The 20326-nt window shown below is 40.8% G+C and overlaps 2 protein-coding genes across 6 annotated transcripts in view; one reads left to right on the top strand and one right to left on the bottom strand.

The window, feature by feature from the left end:
* Positions 1 to 11052, bottom strand: part of TMA16 (translation machinery associated 16 homolog) — a 44830-nt gene extending 33778 nt beyond the window's left edge. For 4 of the 5 annotated variants that reach the window (XR_004968187.1, XM_036312900.1, XM_036312899.1 and 1 more), the window contains exons 1-2: positions 10898 to 11052; positions 4773 to 4885 (exon numbers count right to left, since the gene is read on the bottom strand). Coding sequence is in view for 4 of the 5 variants with exons in the window: in XM_036312900.1 (XP_036168793.1) it covers positions 4773 to 4885; positions 10898 to 10900 (116 nt within the window). In the remaining variant the exon portion in view is untranslated. The remainder of the gene's footprint in view (positions 1 to 4772; positions 4886 to 10897) is intronic. The other variant, XM_036312898.1, reaches the window with a different exon arrangement.
* A 6454-nt stretch (positions 11053 to 17506) lies between these two features.
* On the top strand, positions 17507 to 20063 carry TKTL2 (transketolase like 2). The gene has a single exon (XM_036314650.1). The coding sequence runs from the start codon at positions 17507 to 17509 to the stop codon at positions 19406 to 19408; it is 1902 nt and encodes a 633-aa protein (XP_036170543.1). The 3' UTR covers positions 19409 to 20063.
* The last annotated feature ends 263 nt before the right edge of the window (positions 20064 to 20326 follow it).

Raw genomic sequence — 20326 nt, forward strand, 5'->3', positions numbered from 1 at the left:
TGGAATGAAATGTTATTAGAAAAATTTTCTTAGCTCTTCAATGACTAAAGGATATGTATAAAACAATAAGTTTTATACAAATAGAGATGAGCGCTTGACTAGATTATGAATGTTGAGGTTGGTTTTGTAGAATATTGTGCACAAAAGGGTGATGACGTAATTAATACCTTCTAGAAGACTAAGTTCTGCCACCAAAACCAAAACACATTACTGTCACTTTTAAACTTCAACAAGAACAAAACAGAATCTTTACTATTCATAAATTTGAAAAAAATTACAACAAAGAACTCATTTATTCTCAGAAAACAGTTTAGACATTATGTATCTCTTTTTGTTTATATTCTAAATACTAAGTCACCCAGAAGAGAGCTTTGTTAGCTAGTGTTTGCCACCCACTAAGAATGCTGTCCCTGCCCTAAGAAAGCTGACCAGATTTACTCTCGTACTTTAAACAACTGGAAAAGTGGATAATAAAATAAAACCTCTTTTATAAAAAAAATTTTAACCATAGAATGGGAGAAAATATTTACAAGATAAATAATTAACAAAGGATTTGCATTCAGAATATACAAACAGTTCTTCCTACTTAATGAGATAACCCAATACTAAAAAAAGCACAAAAGATTTCAACAGATTTTTTTTCATCAAATCAAAGGTATACAAATGACCAATAAACACATAAGATACTTAACATCGTTAGCCATCAAAATTACTAAGTGTGCAAATTAAACCACACTGAAATACTACTTATACTGAATAAATTTTAAAAAAATTGATAATATAATATTTTTGAGAGGATATGGAGCAAATGTAACACACACACTGGTGATTAAAATCTAAAGTGGTACGATCATTTTGGATAAGACAATTTCTTACATACTTAAACATTACACCTATCGTATGACCAACAATTCTTATAAACTTAATTTCTTATATTCTTAAACATACATCAATTCCAATTCTAGGAACTAAAAGAAAAATGAAAATATATGTCCATGTGAATGTTAATGGCAGCTTTATTTACGATAGTAGGGGCTGGCAAATATTTTCTTAAGTGGCCAGATAGTAAGATGTTAGGCTCTGCGGACCATGTAGCAACTACTTGCCTCTGCCATTGTAGCCCAAAAACAGAAACAGACAATGCAAGAGGAATGGGCATAGCTACTTTCCACTAAAACTTTTTTATATAAAAACTAGTGTTGGGCCCTTATTTTGCAGACCCTGATGACAGCCAAACACTTTCAACAATCCAAATGACCATCAACTGGTGAATGGATAAACAAACTGCATAGACATACAATGGAATACTATTCAGTAATAAAAGAGAAAGACAACTAATATGTGAAATAAATGGATAAATTTCACAAACATTATGCTAAGTGAAAAAAGCTGGCACACAATATTACCTACAATATGATTCCATTTATATGAAACATTAAGACAAATCTCATCTATCAAAATAAAGAGCAAATCAGTGGTTGCCTGAGGCTGGAGTGAAGATTGGGAAGAAGCATAGGGAATCTTTTGGGAAGATGAAAATACACTATACACTGACCATGGGATTACACCAGTTTATTATCAAAACCCCAGACCGGTACACTTAAAATATGTCTGTTTGATTGTATGTTATTTATACATCAAAGTTGACTTAAAAAAAAAAAAAAGATGCTTCAAAACTGGGTATAGAATGGCTTTGAGAAGAATTCATTCCTTTTAAATAAGCCTGAAGGGAAGAATCTAGTGAGTGGTCAGGCTGAATGAACTCAATGACAGCCTGAACCTGAAGAGAATGAGTTGGGATAAAGAACAGTAGAGAGATATGAGATTAATTCTCAAAAGTAGTTGTTTCCTAGATTCTTACCCATTATACTTAATTTTCCTTTGTTACCTTTTCATACTAAGTCATTTTCATTTAGTGCCTAGAGTTCCTTACTACATAACCCTGTGGGACAAGACATGACAGTACATAATGAAATGTTGCTATGCTGGGAAATCCTATCTAATAATAGACAAACATGGTAATTGACCGTACCTTCGCTATGACTCCCATTGGCTAATCAAAGATGGCGGCTAATTTGCATACTGCAGGCAGGGCGGGACAGCACGAGCCGCCAGCGGGAGCTGCCATCCAGGCCCCATGTGCAGCCCCAGAAGCCGCCTGCCTGCCACCCGGGACTGGATCCGGTCCAGGCTGCTGGCCGGCCCCAGAAGCCACAGAAGCCGCCTGATATGGCAGTAACTCTATCAGTAAGCACTATAAAAGTCAGTGGTATAAATGCACCAATTAAAAGACAGATTATGAGGGTGAATCAAAAACAAAACCCACTTTAAATATAAAGACACATATAGATTAAAAGTAAATGAATTAAGCTGCAGCCTGTTTTTCTCAGTGGATAGAGCATTAGCCCATGAACTGAAGGGTCTCAGGTTAGATTCCAGTCAAGGGCATGTACCTCAGTTGCTGGCTTGATCCCCAGTCCCTATCAGAGCATGTGCAGGAGGCAACCAATCAATGTATCTCTCCCTTTCCCTTCACTCTCTCTAAAATTCAATGGAAAAATATCCTTGGGTGAAGATTAACAAAAACAAAGTAAATGGATTAAGTAACATTAAAGAGATTATAAGAAAAATACATTCCAAATTTTGTTAGTTGTATAATGGTTATGTTTAAATTAGTAACACCTAAGAAATTGGGTGAAGGGTACATATAATATGCTGTAGTATTTTATAGTTTTTTTTTACATGTATGAGATTATTTCAAATTAAAATATTAAAAAATTTAAAATTAATAAAGTATTAATTGAAATGTGTATGCATTACATGAAAAATCTCCTAATTGCTTCTAGCATAATTTATTAAATTGTGCAAAAATTTACAAGGGTTCAATTAAAAAATATCTTAATTCTAAATGATATAATAGAAAATATATAATAGTAAAGTTATAAGCACTTATCTGAAAATAAAAATGTGAAGAAGTGAATTTAAAGAAAGGATTAGCCAAAGAAAATATATGCACAACTCATGGACACAGACTACAGTATGGTGATGGCCAAAGAGAAGTGGGGTGCAAGAGCTGGGTAGAGGGGGCAAAAGGGGGGAAATAGGGACATCCTATATCTAATCTAATAATAGACAAACATGGTAATTGACTGTACCTGCACTACACCTCCCATTATCTAATCAGCGTGATATGCAAATTAACCACCAACAAAGATGGCGGCTAATTTGCATACTGCAGGCGGGGGGGGGGGGGCCAGCGTGAGCCACCATCCGGGCCCCCATGTGCCCCCTAAGCCCTGCCCCCAGCCGGGACCTCTGTGTGCGGCCCTGGGCAGGCGGGACCCCCATCTGCGGCCCTGGGCGAGGGGCTTGGCGGCGCGAACGGGCCACCAAAGCCCTGCCCCCAGCCAGGACCCCCGTCTGCAGCCCTGGGTGGAGGGGCTCCCTGGCTGCCAGAATGATGTCTGACTGCAAGCTTAGGCCTGATCCCCCAGGGAGTGGGCCTAAGTCAACAGGTGGACATCCCCCAAGGGGTCCTGGACTGCAAATGGGCGCAGGCCGGGCTGAGGGACACCCCCCACCACCGAGTGCACAAATTTTTATGCACCGGGCCTCTAGTCCTAAAATAAAACTAAAATCATGATATAGAATAGCCATTTGCTACTATTGTAAATTAAGCATTACTTGAAATGTGCTGGTCTTCAAACCATACCAATCTCCTTTAATATGAACAGAAGCAGCATTTCACATAGTTCTAAATTAGAGCATTCAAATACTGAAGATGAGAACATGTTTGAACTCTTAACTCTGTTCCTATTCACTCTTGCAACATCTTTCAGTATTCAGAGGCCATCAGTAAGAGTCGATCTGATCAACCCAGCAGATCTGGGTCTGTACTCTCTATCACTGGACAAAGGCACTGCATCCTAACAGATGTCCTCCCAGACCCCTGCCCCCTCTACTTCCCTAAAAAGAAGCCTTAGGACAGTGATGGCAAACCTATGACACACGTGTCAGAGGTGACACACAAACTCATTTTTTTGGTTGATTTTTCTTTGTTAAATGGCATTTAAATATATAAAATAAATATCAAAACTATAAGTCTTTGTTTTACTATGGTTGCAAAGACCAAAAAATTTCTATGTGACACGGCACCAGAGTTAAGTTAGGGTTTTTCAAAATGCTGACACGCCGAGCTCAGAAGGTTCGCCATCATTGCCTTAGGAAGTGGTACAAAGAATCCTGGGTTCTGTGAAAAAAGTATGGATATTCCAAGCTGCCTGACTACCTGTGTTCCTTAGAAAACCAAGTGTCTTTGGTAGGCAGAGAGTAACAAAAGGCGGTAATATCTTAAAATGGTCCCCACTGATTCCTACCTCTTCATATTCATGTCCTCACTCTCCAACCCATAACATATGTCTTATTTATTTATTTATTTAGTAAATCCTCACCTGAGGATATTTTTTAGGGAGAATAGAAGAAAAGGAGGGAGAGAAGGAAGGAGAAAAAAAAAGAGAAACATTGATGTGAGAGAGACACATAGTTTGGTTGCCTCCCGCACACACCCCGGGGCCAGGGATAGAGTCTACAACCCAGATACCTGCCCTTGACAGGGAATCAAACCATGACCCTTGGTGGTCGGGCCAACACTCTAACCACTTAACACACTAGTCGGGGCTAATATAATTTTTAAAGAAAGAATACTAATGAGGAAGAAATGTATAAATGGGCTTTTCACCAAAGCACAATACAAATAATAAAAAGACACTTACTTTTCCTTTTTTTCTTGTTTGTGGGCCTCCCTCGTAATTTGAGCTGCTTTTCTACTATATGGATGGATGACTTTTTTTTCTCGTCCTACACCTTTTCCCTTTAGTGCTTTAGGCTAAAAGGTAGGAAAACATATAATACATATAAGTCAGATATATAACTAATTTAAGTCAAAAATTTTTCTTCAGAAATAAATGTTAAAAATAATAACATAACAGAAATACTTTGAGCCTGAAACACAACATCAGGATTCAGAAGATAAGCCAGATCTTTTAAATAATAATCCAAACAGTCTGTTTCCATGGTCATAAGAAAAATGATATATTCAGAACTATTCTCCATGATGCAAAAAAATTAAAGAAACAAACAGGGTCAATAAAGCCAGCTCTTCAGCTGTTCCCTCTTCAAAGTAGGTACAGTGAATGCTGAGAGTGAAGGGACTTACAACTGGAAATTTGTGTTACAGTTAAGAAAGTTAAGGGGGCAGAAAGAACATAAGATATTAATAGGAGCTTTACTGGAGAGGATGCACATGGAACAGATTGGGCAGTGAATCAAACAAAATCAAAGTTGGGCACATAGGAAAATAGGAACAGAGGAAATAATAGGAGCCATCTCAAAATTAGCACCCCCCCAAAGGAAACAATTATTTTCCCATTCAAGCCTTACGCCAGGTATCTAGGTAATAATTCATTCAGTTCTCTAAACCTAGACATTTCTAATAGTAAGTCTATTCCTACATAACTCTGTATCCTATTACACCTATTTATTATTTAAATAGACACCCAAAATAACAACGGCTTAACCCAGATAAAGTTCTCTCATGTAAAAAGTAGAAGCTAGAGGCTCTGCTCCACAAAGCCCTCAGAGATCCAGACTATAACTTCCTATATATACATATACAGCGTGTCCAAAACAATGTATACACACACTTTGAGTAATGTAAAGGCGGTGTTTATTAAAATACATTTCCTTTTCATTTAACAGCTATCAGTTGTTAAAGTATATATACATTTTTTTGGGACATCCTACAGTTCAAGATGACTTAACACCAAGTCTAAACTGCAGCCAGTGAGAAGGAGAAAAGAAAATCAAAAGGCATACCCCTTTCCTTTAAGAGCAAGATCTGGGAAGTTGCAGTCTTCTGCTTGCATACCACTGACCAAAATTTAATCAGAGTTGTATGAGAAAGAGTAATAAATATAATCTTTATTCTCAGAAAATATAAATTGCTGTAGAAGAGTCTATTAGGAAACAGCTAGCAGTCTCTAACATACCTAATATTCAAAAAGGTCAAATGTTTCTAAAATACGCTCTTCAAAATATTACCATTGCTTTAATTCCGCTTCATGACCTTTCATGACTAGGATGGCCTTTAGGTTCTCACTGCCAGGCCTTTTTACATGGAAGTCACAAGAGCTTACTTTTCTACACTAACTCACTCCAGGAGCTGACAGTTAGGTCCAAGTCCTTAACATGGAAAACAATCTACTCCCAACCTACTTCTCCAGCATTAGCTCTCTTCCTTCGCAATATCCACCATCCCATTCTTACTAAACATTCTTACTGTTCTGTACGTTCTTGAGACTGTACCCGTCACCTCTGCCTACAAAATACTTTTCTTTGTCCTTTGATAGGACGCAGCTCACAGTAACTTCCTTTGTAAAACTCTCCAGACAGAATTAATGAAAAGGACCACCAATTCCTCATCCACACATGTACCCATTCCTTCAACAAATATTTACTAAAATATTCCACAAAGACTTGTTGCTTGCTTCTTGATAACCTGACCAGAAAAGATAGCTCCAGGTCTGCAACACAAGATGGCACTGGAAATTGGTTACAGGTATAAGGGAAGAGTAAAACCATCATACACAGTATGTGGATTCTTTTGTGTGCCTCTGCTCCTGTGGAGATGAGGAGCAGGGAAGAGAGGAAGGTGTGATAAAAAAAATTTTTGCATGAAGTTTACCTAGCAAATATGTATCAAGTAAAAACTTTCAGAACTCATGGTAGGTTGCCTCTAAGATGGTCCCCAATGAATCCCACCTCCTGATATTCGTGCTCATGTCTAATCCTCTTCCTTTGAGCGTAGTCCTAGCGACTCACTTTTAGTAAACATTTGGCATAAGCAGACGAGGTTAGGTTTTGAAAGAAAGGACTTTGACTTCTGTCTTGCCTACTCTCTTGACTTACTCTGATGGAAACCAGCTATCATGTCGTGAGCTGTCCTATGGAGAGGCCTATGTGACAACTACCTAGAAGCTTCCAGCCAATAACTAGTGAAGAACTGAGGCCCTGTCAGGTAGTCCAAGAGGCACTGAATATACCAAGAACCACGTGAATGAGCTGGGAAGTGGATCCTCCCAGTTGTTACTTGGGGTTAACCAGGGGTGGGGAACCTTTTTCTGCCAACGGCTATCTGGATACTTAAATCATCTGTAGGCCATACAAAATTATCAACTTAAAAATTAGCCTCCTATATTTGGTCAAACATTTAATTAACTCATCCCTAATGCCTTGGCAGGGCCAGACCAAATGATTCTGCAGGCCTTATACGGCCCTTGGGCCAGACATTCTCCACCCCTGTTAAACTAAAGCCTCAGATTGTACCTTGAAGACAACCTTGTAAGAAACCTAGAGGCAAGGACATGGTAAACCATGCCTGATCCCTGACCCACAGAAACTGAGATAATAAATGCTATTGTATTAAGCCATTAAATTTTGGAATAGCTTGTTACCCAGAGAGATCAACTAATTCAAGACCAAAAACCAAAACAACAACAAAATAAAGCAAAGATGTGCTCTTTAAAAAGATATCTTTGTTTCATATCCTAACAAATAAAATGAAAGTCACAAAAAGAAAAAAAGATGCTATCTGAAGCTGCTAAAACTTAACAACTACAGTTAGGTCCATAAAAATGTTTCTTTAAAGATTTAAAAAATTTATTTAGAACAAAGAATACTTTGATACCCTTAGAGTATGAAAATGTCCACAGAGCTTTAGAAGATCTCAGGTAAAGAACCTTCGAGACTTAGTACAAAGAAACTGAACATGTATTCTGACTCAAGTGTGCTTTATGATTCCTTCTAATAACTTATTCATAAAAAGGCTGCCTCAAGGCAGGGTATGTATATTTAAAAAGGCACAGAAATAACACTAAATTTCAAAACATTTTCCTATTTTTCAGTATATCACAAAAAAAAAAACCACACACAACAAAATGCTTCAACAGGGAAACTGAAGTAAAACCCTGTCAATAAAATGTTAATCTATTAAGCAGTCTATTCAATATCTCTTAAGTAAAAAGCAATTAGTCTCTATTGGTCAGGGGTTCTCCAAATGAATTTCGTAGAGCGTCTAATGATTCATGAATAATACAGAACATAAACAGATAACAAAACTAGGGGAGTTAAAAGTGTACTTTCAATGGAAGATTAATATTTTATGTTTTAAAAAATACCAAATTTAACTTTCAAAGAGATAGCAAAAATAAAATTTCTTTTCATAGGCATAACTAATAGATTGTTCTGAATAACTGACTACATCATACTTCAAAAAGTTTCTGGCCCAGAAGTATTCTAGTCAGAAAACTTGTACTGAAAGTATCTTTTTCCCACAATCTTTAGTGGGGAAAATTCTAAACTTCAGAAAATTCTAAACTATTGTTTGAATTCAGAATTGAGAGTTACAGAAGAAAATACAGTTTACTCAAAAAACGGCAACAGAGAGGTATTTCCGGGGCAATATGCTTCACATATTCCTATTAAAATAAAAAATAACAAAGAGAAACTGGGGGTAGAAAGGTAGTTGTCAGGGATGAAGTGGGGGTGAGAGGGGGAGAAATGGATAGGTGGCAATAGATACAAACTTCCAGTTATAAGATGATTCTGGGATTTAAGGCACAGCATGGTGACTACAGTTAAAAATATTATAGTACATACTTGAAAGTTACAAAGAAAGTTAATCTTAAAAGTACTTACAACAGGGAAAAAAAGGTAACATGTGAAGTGTGGGATTGTTACCTAAGTTTACTGTGGCAACAATTTCACAATATATTCAACAAATCACGATGTATATCTTAAACTTATACAATGTTATGTCAATTACATCTCAATACAGCAAACAAGCAAATAAAAAAAACACCCCAAGATGTTTAAACTGATTTGCTGTTATAGCTCACATTTGTAGGTGTGAAACCAACAGCACACAATTCTTGTCATTAAGGAATATTTACGTAGTCAATTATAGTTAATGCCCACAGTAATCAAGGGAGGACAATGGCATATGTTTTAATGGTTTATAATCTAGCCAAGTAGATAAGCACATTTAAACTCAAATAATGGGCTTATACAAAAAAAAGAAAAAAAAAGAAAAAGTATACCTGTGAGTGCCTGCCTAGTAGCCAAGCACACACGAAACTTAAAAGCACTAGAACCTTTTTTAAAATGCAGAATAAAAAATGTTGCATGGGATGAATTTGAAGAGTCATGTTAGTTAAATTTTTATATGAACTTCTGAAGCTATAAGAAAGATTCACAATAAACGAAAATAAATGAACAAAAAACAAAAGTGGACAACTACAAACTGTACTGTTACTATTGACTACTGTTACAAAAGTTAATTACAACTAACATTTACTAAATACCAGACATCGGGATAACTGGTTTACACAATTCTCTGAGGTAGGCACTTATGGTTTCCCCAATTTAATAGGCATGACCACTAAGAGGGGTGTAGTAAGTTCGCCAAGATCATCATTTAGTAAAGATACAGGTGCCAAACTCAGTCCTCTGCGATGCCATCGCCCACATTCTGAGCTGCACTGAACGAAGTTTAGAGGAACTGATATAAAGGATGTGGATGGAAAACTCCCAGTTCCAAGCTGAGTTTAAGTACAAGAGAGGACGTAGCAGTCACAGGAGATAAACCAGAAAAACGAAAGGGCGGGAAATGTGCCAAAGAGAACAGACTCATATGCCCCTTTTTTTACTCTTACAAGGCAATACACTCCTCTATCCAGCCTGACCAAAGTGAAGTTCTCATAGACAAGGACGGCAGGCGAATGCCAATCAACCCGAATCACTCACCTCCAATCCCATTATTAATGTTTTAATGTTCCTTTCTGAAAAGGGAAGGCTATAAAAGGAAATTGAAAGAGGCTGGAAATAGCACAAGCGTAACGAGAAACAAAAACTGAATGTACACAAACATGACTATAATCTAAAGCCAAAAGCCTGTAGACATGAAAGACAGAAACAGCCCCACAACAAGAACAAAGGATCCGTGGAAGAGGAAAAAGACGTACGTTATAGCCAGAGTATCCCAAGCTTTTATTAAACACTAGTTGTTATAAAACATGTTCCTATTTAAGAATGATTCTCAAGAACATAAGTGAAAAAAGCAAGAAACAAGAAACAGTTTGGGGATGCAAACATAAGTGGTAACCATAAAGGCAAGCAAGGGAATTACAAACACAGAATTTGGATACTGCTGACCTCTGAAGGGCTCCTGATGGTTAATCACGGGGCACACAGAGGCTTGCAAAAGCTACGTTTTACGTCTTAAACCGGATAATGGATAAACACGCGTTCCTTATACCGCTCGTCTTTACACTTCAGTGGGCCTTACATAAATACTCTTTCCCATCTCAGTTTTTAATGAAAACACGTTTCAGTGCCTTCGGGGGCGTGGAGGCAGGACTTGGGGCGAGAGTGGGGCCCTGGAGGGCGGTGCCTGGAGACCAAGGAGGCGGCGGCGGAGCCCACGCAGCCCACACGGGCAGGAGGAGCGGCACAGGGCACGGAAGCAGCGTGTTTACGAGTTTGGCCGAATAGCAATAGCGAGAACACGTGCAGCTGCGGATTTTCCGCGACGGGGAAGAACTTAAGCAGGATGGAGGCGAGAAGGGGCAGGCCGCCTGCGAGGACTTGGGAACTCGGGAGCAGAGCTTCCAGGTCCGGACGCCTGGCTGGGACCCTCCTCCCGGCCTCCAATCTCGGGGCACCCCCTGGGACAATCACTTCGCGCGCTCCTCTCTCCCAGCTTCCCCAGACCTCCCCCTGCCTCCCCGATCGGGAGCCATCTCGGGAGCCAAACGGGTTCCAAGGAGCGGGAGGGGCCCACCATGGTGACGTCCTCGCGCCCCGGGGACCTCCGCACTCCACGTCGGGCAGCCTCACCGACGGCGGCGCCTCAGCTCACACGGGATCCTAGCAGAACACACGTGTGGTCCGGAGAAGCCGGCGGACCCGACCGGAAGGGGCGGGGCGAGTACGTCGCTCTAAAACGTTCGGGGGAACTGCGATCTCGTCTTTTATCGCCCGCGTTGGCGTTGAAGTCCCAGCCCGGCGGCAGCCGCCCCGCGTGTTCGCGGAGCGCGAGGGCGGGAGCTTGGCCGGAGGATGAATCCGGCCCCCTGACGCCGGACGCTCAGGCTCGGGGCGCCCCAGGCCAGGACGCGGGTCCTGGGCATCAGCCAGGAGCACAACTCCGGGCCGGAGGAGGCTCTTCTCTTGGGCTCTTCTCCCGGGGGCTCGCGGAGATGGGCCTCTTCCCCCGGGGCTGCTCAGGACTGACAAAATGAACCCCCCTGGTCCTCCTCTCCAATCCCACTCTCCGTCACCCAACAACTACTGTGTGCAGACATCTTTCGAGATACTTCCCTGAGCTTGGACAAATGCAGAGAGAGGTGTGTGTTTGTGTAGACTGGTTAAGTATTTGTTAACATTAGATACAGTTACAATGGGAATACACGCTTCATTTCTAGGGCAACCATTAAAAGAATAGAAACAGGACACAGAGAAAATAAATGGAATAATTTTTTAAAACCACATTCAAAGCAGGGAAATAAAAAAGAGAAACAGGAAGGTAAGGGAAATAGAAAATAAAAATAGGGTGGTAGATTTAAATCCATATGGTTGTGGACTAAGTGCCCTAATTAAAATATCAACGTATTATATTGTATTTAAAACACACAACTATGTCCTGTTTGTAAGAGATATCTAAAATATAAGGAAACAAAATTTAAAAATCAAAGGTGGGACAGGTATGCTAAACAAATACTAATGAAAAGAATGTTAGTATAGATACATCAATATTAAACAAAAAAGACAAAGTCAAGAAGGATTATGGTAGATAGAAAAGATTACTTCATAAAGATAAAACGTTTCTATTTTAAATATATGTGTGCTTAATAATATTGCTCCAGATATATAATGGAAAAGAACTGATAAATTTTCAAGAAAGAAAAACCAACTGCCTTGGTGGCAAATTACCTTTTTTAGTAATTAATAGGAAAAAATCTGGTAAAATGTTAAAAATGATTTTGAAAACAACCACAAAACAACTTGACCTAACAGGACTATTTAGAATACTATTTACAATGCTTACAAGAATACATTACCCACCCCCAAACCTATTGTCTTACACAAGAATCTTATCCTCACTTGCTACATACTCAGCCTACTAAACTAATTCAAAACATGGAAGGAAAAAAATGAACTCAGCATTTGTATATTTCTTTTACAAAGTTTTATTTTAACAAAACTCAACAGCTTAGATAAAATATAAGTAAACTTAAGTGTTCCTAATCTCTAAAAACAACTCACCCTCACAAAGTGAATATGTGTATATTTTTTTCCCACAAATCATTGTACACCTCTGAAATAATCACTATGTGTGTTGTTTCCTCTACTAAAACCAAGTAGAAATTGAACTTACCAATTCTGCAATTTATATTTTCTCTCCAAAGCTATTTTAATTAGTGATGCTGATAGGTTTTATTTCTATTTGCAGTACACACTACCATAAGTACTTTTCCATACTATTAGAATAAAATTAGCAAATAAATTACACAAAGGTAAGATAAAACATTTATTTTTAATAGATTTTAAATCAAGGATCAAAACTGGCACCTTGAGGATATGTTTTGTGTTATTTTTTTTCCAACACAGTGTTCAGAAATTTTTAAATTTTAAATGCCTTTATATTTTAAATGCCTTTATAAAATGGGTTTATATTCTCTAGTTTGTCAAAGGATCCTTCTCATATAACATCTGACATAAATTCATGGTACCTTTCTAGCCCAGTAGGCACTTGAGTTTGCCAATCCCTACTTCATGTGGATAAACCAAAAAATAATAAATGAATAGTTTCTTCCTATTTGCAGAAAGCTTTTGACTGTCTTCCAAAATGATCTCTAAAATGAGTAATGGACATTTTTCCAAGACAACTAATTCTTGGCATGTTGACTTAAAAATATTTGGCTCGCCTTTTACCAGTGATAACTTCTTCTTAATAGGGAAAATAGAATGTGGTATCATGTCTTTGATTTATTTGGCTAAGTTGTGTTCACAGCCACATTATGTAATTTTACATTATCAGCATACTCTATACTTATATGGTTATTTTCAATTGTATACTTGTAAATATAAACTAAAAAGTGAAAATGCTTAAAGGAAATATTAAAAAGTAATACATAACTTTCCAGACTTTTAAAAAATATATCACTTTAAAATATTTTACATGTAATTTACAAAATATTATTTTCTTTATAGTATAAAAATACAGTCTTATAGAATGACAACAGGGAATTCATATTCACTACCTAGCAGTAGTCGGCAAACTCATTAGTCAACAGAGCCAAATATCAACAGTACAAATTTCTTTTGAGAGTCAAATTTTTTAAACTTAAACTATATAGGTAGGTACATTGTTATTAATTTAATTAGGGTACTCCTAAGGCTTAGGAAGAGCCACATTCAAGGGGCCAAAGAGCCGTATGTGGCTCGAAAGCCACAGTTTGCCGACCATGGACCTAGAGTATTAAATCTCCAAGACCAGATTCTTTTCTTAACAAAACTGACCTTTTGTAATGTTAAAGACTTTCTATTTAATACTTTGGGAAATAGTTGTGCAATGCTTTAAATGGAAGAATTTGGGGAGAACCAAGATGGCGGCATAGGTTAACGCCGGAGTTTGCTGCTTTGAACAACTACTTCAAAAGTGAAACCAAAAAACGGAAGGGACATCACCCAGAACCACAGGAACGCTGGCTGAGTGGAAGTCCTACAACTAGGAGGAAAGAGAAACGCATACGGACACTCAGAGGAGGTGCAGTGCTGAAGTCAAATTCTGAGGTGCGGAGTGCGTGCAGCGGGCTGGCGGCGGAGGGCGCGGTTGGCGTTTTCAATCAGGAGGGAGTCGCAGAATCTGAGCTCCAGATCCGGGCGAGTCTTTAGGGACCCTGACTCAAACGGGAGAAGCGGGACTGTCTGGCTTCGGTCAGAGCGAGTGCAGCTTTCTCTCTGAGCTTTGCAGCGGGTGCTGGGACTCAGAGAGGCAGAGCCCCTGGGGACAGGACTGAGAGCCGCCATAACTGCTCTCTCCGGCCCACCCTGTTGATCCTGTGCGACCCGCCCCGCCCAAGCCCTGCACACAGGCATTTGCCGGATAGCCTCAGGCAAAGGCTAGATTAGCACCTCCCTAGAGGACAGAAGTTCTCTCACTGCTGACACAGCTGATTCTCATAGCCACTTGGCCGGGAGGTCAAACCCTCCCTGGAATTAGCTACAACAATCAAGATTTAACTATAAGACTGCGAACAAAGACCACTAGGGGGTGCACCAAGGAAGCATAACAAAATGTGGAGACAAAGAAACAGGACAAAATTGTCAATGGAAGATATAGAGTTCAGAACCACACTTTTAAGGTCTCTCAAGAACTGTTTAGAAGCCGCCAATAAACTTAATGAGATCTACAAGACAACTAAGGAGACCCTCGATCTTATATTGGGGAACCAACTAGAAATTAAGCATACACGGACTGAAATAACGAATATTATACAGACTCCCGACAGCAGACCAGAGGAGCGCAAGAATCAAGTCAATGATTTGAAATGCGAGGAAGCAAAAAACACCCAACCGGAAAAGCAAAATGAAAAAAGAATCCAAAAATGCGAGGATAGTGTAAGGAGCCTCTGGGACAGCTTCAAGCGTACCAACATCAGAATTATAGGGGTGCCAGAAGATGAGAGAGAGCAAGATATTGAAAACCTATTTGAAGAAATAATGACAGAAAACTTCCCCCACCTGGTGAAAGAAATGGACTTACAGGTCCAAGAAGCGAGGAGAACCCCAAACAAAAGGAATCCAAAGAGGACCACACCAAGACACATCATAATTAAAATGCCAAGAGCAAAAGATAAAGAGAGAATCTTAAAAACAGCAAGAGAAAGAAACTCAGTTACCTACAAGGGAATACCCATACGACTGTCAGCTGATTTCTCAACAGAAACTTTGCAGGCCAGAAGGGAGTGGCAAGAAATATTCAAAGTGATGAATACCAAGAACCTACAACCAAGATTACTTTATCCAGCAAAGCTATCATTCAGAATTGAAGGTCAGATAAAGAGCTTCAGAGATAAGGAAAAGCTAAAGGAGTTCATCACCACCAAACCAGGATTATATGAAATGCTGAAAGGTATCCTTTAAGAAGAGGAAGAGGAAGAAAAAGGTAAAGATACAAATTATGAACAACAAATATGCATCTATCAACAAGTGAATCTAAGAATCAAGTGAATAAATAATCTGATGAACAGAATGAACTGGTGATTATAATAGAATCAGGGACATAGAAAGGGAATGGACTGACTATTCCTGGAGGGGAAAGGGGTTTGGGAGATGCGGGAAGAGACTGGACAAAAATCGTGCACCTATGGATGAGGACAGTGGGTGGGGAGTGAGGGCGGAGGGTGGGGCGGGAACTGGGATGAGGGGAGTTATGGGGGGGGAAAAAAGAGGAACAAATGTAATAATCTGAACAATAAAGATTTAAATAAAAAAAAAAAGAATTTGGGAACTTGAAAAGAAATGTAAAGCAGGTCCTATTTATCTGGTCTTTTTTCATATGAACACTATCTCACAGATCATTTTTAAATTATCATGTTTACTAATTGGATTTATTAGGACTCTTCACAGCCAAAATAATAGTGAGTTACCTTTGTTAATATTAACTGCTTTCCAGTCAGTCCCTAGTTGTTTGCTGAATGTGTTTTTTTTCCTCTAATTCCTATCTTTACTCCTAGTCCAACTGTACTTTGTTTTTCTTTTCTTCTCCTTTTTCTAAAAGTATAAGTGAACATTAATTTGCAAAGGGCACTGGGAGTGAGGAATACAAGATGACCTCTCTTTTTTTTTTTTTTTTTTTTTTTTTAAGATGACCTCTTAAGGACTTTTCTTTCCAACATTCCTTTGGCAAGTATTAAAATCTTGTTATTGTCATACTATTATGATTTATTTGAATAGGCATCCTTGAAAATAACGAAACTAGTTTAAATGGCAAATAACATTTAAAATATTTTTTTCTGAGTTATAAAGTAAGGGACATATAAAGAGTAGCAAAATCCCGAGTTAGTTGTTTACAACCTGAGTGAACACTGAAATCCTCCAGGGAGCTTTTAATATTACTGCTGCCCAGACACATCACCCAGAAATTCTGATTTAATTGGTTCGGAGTGCATCCCAGACATGAGATTTTTAAAAACTCCCCAGATAGCTCTAAAGTACAACCAGTGTTAGGAACCACTAGTCCATCTGCAGATGACTATTTTCAACTTTGACTACACATTAGAAACAATGCATGCATTTAAAAAATATAGCTTCCCAACTCTACTTCTAGAAATTCAAATTCAGTTTGTCTGGGGTGGAACCCAGTATTGTTTTTGTTTGGTTGGTTTTTATTTTTTATTTTTTTCAGTGTCATGATTTTAATGTGAAGTCAACGTTAAGAATTATTACTCGGGAATCACGATGTTTAACATCAAAGCATGGGAGATGACATCCTGTCGTGTTTCATTTTTTTGATGGCAAGCTAGAACCCTTGCCCGCTAGAAGAACTCAATGGCATAAACTTACTTTTATAATTAAGTCAGTAAATTAATTTTGTTTTAAAAATTATTTGTAGTAACAGTAATAGTATTTTAGGGTATACTGGGGGAAACTGCGGTTCTAGATACCCTGACATTGAGCAGTTTTGGATTTGATCTTGTAATTTTTGGCCAAATTTGTCATTGTACTTTTATCTCGAAGTCGGAATCTTTGATTGCTCTAAGAAAGCCTATGTTGACATAGTATCTCCATAATTGGCTGGACTGAAAGCGACTTTAGATAATGTCTATCGATGCTCTGCTGTAAAGAGTGATGTTTCCAAAACAGAAGCAATGCATTTAAAAGAACCACAACCTCACGAATAGTTTCCTATAACATATGGATATAACTCCCTTTTGAATGTATAACATGAGGAAAGGTATCAAAACATTTAGCCATTGTTAATAATGCTGAACATGTAAGTAACAAAGCACATATTTAAAACTCATTCCATTGGGCCTGGAAGGAGATGGTCACGTGCAGAAAAAGCAGCAGAGTCACAGTCCCGTGGGGGAAGAATTCGGAGGCAGGAGGTGCATCCCAGTGGTCAGTCTCACGACCAAGTCTGGCACGCACGCACGCACGCACGCACTCTCGCGACAAAGTCTGGCACGCACGCACGCACGCACGCACGCACGCACGCAAGCCCTGGCCAGGCAGTTGCTGACCTCCTGACCTCGAGGAGGCGGGGCAAGGACGTGGGCGTCACGTGACTTAACGTGACTGACTTAACGGCCGAGGGGCTGCAGCCAACGTCCACTCTGCGGGAACCATGGACAGTGCCGCCGCCGTCCGCTCTGCGGGAACCATGGACGGCGCCGCCGTGGCCTCCGTGGCCGAGGACCCCAAGCCCGACGCGGACACCGTGCAGGTGCTGCGGGACCTGGCCAACCGCCTGCGGATCCACTCCATCCGGGCCACGTGCGCCTCCAGCTCCGGCCACCCCACGTCGTGCTGCAGCGCCGCCGAGATCATGTCGGTGCTCTTCTTCCACACGATGCGGTACAAGCAGGCGGAGCCCGAACACCCGGACAACGACCGGTTCGTCCTCTCCAAGGGCCACGCCGCGCCCATCCTCTACGCCGCCTGGGCGGAGGTGGGCGACATCAGCGAGGCGGACCTGCTGAGCCTGCGCAAGATCCACAGTGACCTGGAGGGGCATCCCACGCCGCGGCTGGCCTTCGTGGACGTGGCGACCGGGTCGCTGGGGCAGGGGCTGGGGGCCGCGTGCGGCATGGCCTACACCGGCAAGTACTTCGACAAGGCCAGCTACCGCGTCTTCTGCCTCCTGGGCGACGGCGAGTCCTCCGAGGGCTCCATCTGGGAGGCGCTGGCCTTCGCCTCCCACTACAGTCTGGACAACCTGGTGGCGGTCTTCGACGTGAACCGCCTGGGGCAGAGCGGGCCCACGCCCCTGGAGCACTGCACCGACATGTACCAGAAGCGCTGCGAGGCCTTCGGCTGGACCACCTACCTGGTGGACGGCCACGACGTGGAGGCCCTGTGCCACGCCTTTTGGCAGGCGGCGCGGGTGAAGAACAAGCCCACGGCCATCGTCTCCAAGACCTTCAAGGGCCGGGGCATCCCGAACGTGGAGGACTCCGAGAACTGGCACGGGAAGCCGATGCCCAAGGAGAGAGCCGACGCCATCATCAAGCTGATTGAGAGCCAGATCCAGACCAACAGGAACCTGACGCCCAGGCCGCCCGTGGAGGACTCGCCCCGCATCAGCATCAAGAACATCAAGATGGCCTCGCTGCCCGCTTACAAAGTGGGGGACAAGATGGCGACCGACAGGGCCTACGGTTTGGCTCTGGCCAAACTGGGCCATGCCAATAAAAGGGTCATTGTCCTGGACGGGGACACGAAGAACGCCACCTTTTCCGAGATGTTCAAGAAGGAGCACCCCGAGCGTTTCATCGAGTGCTTCATGGCCGAGCAAAACATGGTGAGCGTGGCGCTGGGCTGTGCCACGCGCGACCGCACCGTCGCTTTTGTCAGCACCTTCGCGGCCTATTTGACCCGGGCGTTTGATCATATCCGCATGGGGGCCATCTCTCAAACCAACATCAACCTGATTGGTTCCTACTGCGGGCTCTCCATTGGTGAGGACGGACCCTCCCAGATGGCCCTGGAGGACCTAGCCATGTTCCGGAGCATCCCCAACTGCACTGTGTTCTACCCAAGCGATGCCGTCTCGACAGAGCACGCTATATGCCTGGCCGCCAATGCCAAAGGCATGTGCTTCATTCGGACTGGCCCACCAGAAATTGCAGTTATTTACACCCCAGAAGAACATTTTGAGATTGGACAGGCCAAGGTCATCCGCCGCAGTGTCAATGACAAAGTCACAGTAATTGGAGCCGGGGTTACTCTGCATGAAGCCTTAGCAGCTGCTGACCGTCTTTCTGAACAAGATATTTCCATCCGTGTCATTGACCCATTTACCATTAAACCCCTGGATGCTGCCACCATCATCTCCAATGCAAAAGCTACAGGCGGTCGGGTTGTCACAGTGGAAGATCACTACCGGGAAGGTGGCATTGGAGAAGCAGTATGTGCCGCTGTGTGTGGGGAGCCTGACATCCTTGTTCATCAGCTGGCAGTGTCAGGAGTCCCTCGAAGTGGGAAACCTTGCGAATTGCTGGATATGTTTGGAATCAGTGCCAGACATATCATAGCAGCAGTGAAACACACTTTAATGAATTAAGATAGCTGTGTTCTTTAAAAGTCAGTCTGTTGAGTTTGGTCTTAAAACAGTTAACCTTTATATTGCATTAATGCTAGATGTTATCAAACCATTGTTTATATTATTGCACATTTTTAAAACATTTAACACCTTTCTTCATTCCCAATTAGAAATTCAAGTTAACTACCTTTCGGTTAAACTGTGACTGTATACACAAATGCTACTCTCATTTTTGAATAATTGAAGTAGGTTGTAACTTCATAAGTAACAGAATAGCAAACAAAACTTCTACGCCTAATACAAAATTTTCTGAGAAGGTTATAAATAACTGTTGGGAATCAAAATAGAGTTAATAGTTTCTTATATGCTTCTAATTTCCTTGTAAGAAAATGTGAATTTAATTTTAGACTTAAGTAGCCCAGGTTTTGAAGCAGATTTGAGCTTTCATGTAATGCAATTCTACCTGCAGCTTTCCAGACATTGTTTGTCTGCAGTTAGTTGCCTTGGGATTTCCTCAGAAGCTTGACTTCATCTCTCCTCCGTAGTTTAGAAGCCATAGAGCAGCAGTGAAGGTTCTTATAATCATACTGCTTTCTTAAAGCGATGAAAGCATAATTAGTTCTAGTCTGCATACTACACAGTTGAGATTTCAAAAATGTTTCATTTTTTTCAGTGACCAAACCAGATTACTAACTAGTTTATATTCATCTACTAAGATTACTAAAGTTAATATAATAAAGAATTTTAAAACTTCAACTTTACTTAGTTTGTGCCATGTATGTGTTATTTGATTTCTTCTTGGTAAGGAAGACACTTCTATCTAAACTAGAAGCAGAAAGAGGCATGTCTTTTAACAGTAATCCTGGAAAAAGGTTTGAGCTGCAGATAAGTCGCCAGAGAACAACATGTGGACTGAAAAGCCATGTCAAGCAGACTTCT

The sequence above is a fragment of the Myotis myotis genome, unplaced genomic scaffold, assembly GCF_014108235.1.
Source record: "Myotis myotis isolate mMyoMyo1 unplaced genomic scaffold, mMyoMyo1.p scaffold_m19_p_6, whole genome shotgun sequence".
Taxonomy (NCBI): Eukaryota; Metazoa; Chordata; class Mammalia; order Chiroptera; family Vespertilionidae; genus Myotis; species Myotis myotis.

Coding starts and splice junctions, on each gene's coding strand:
- TKTL2 (XM_036314650.1), top strand. CDS start 17,507: ATGGACGGCGCCGCCGTGGCCTCCGTGGCCGAGGACCCCAAGCCCGAC.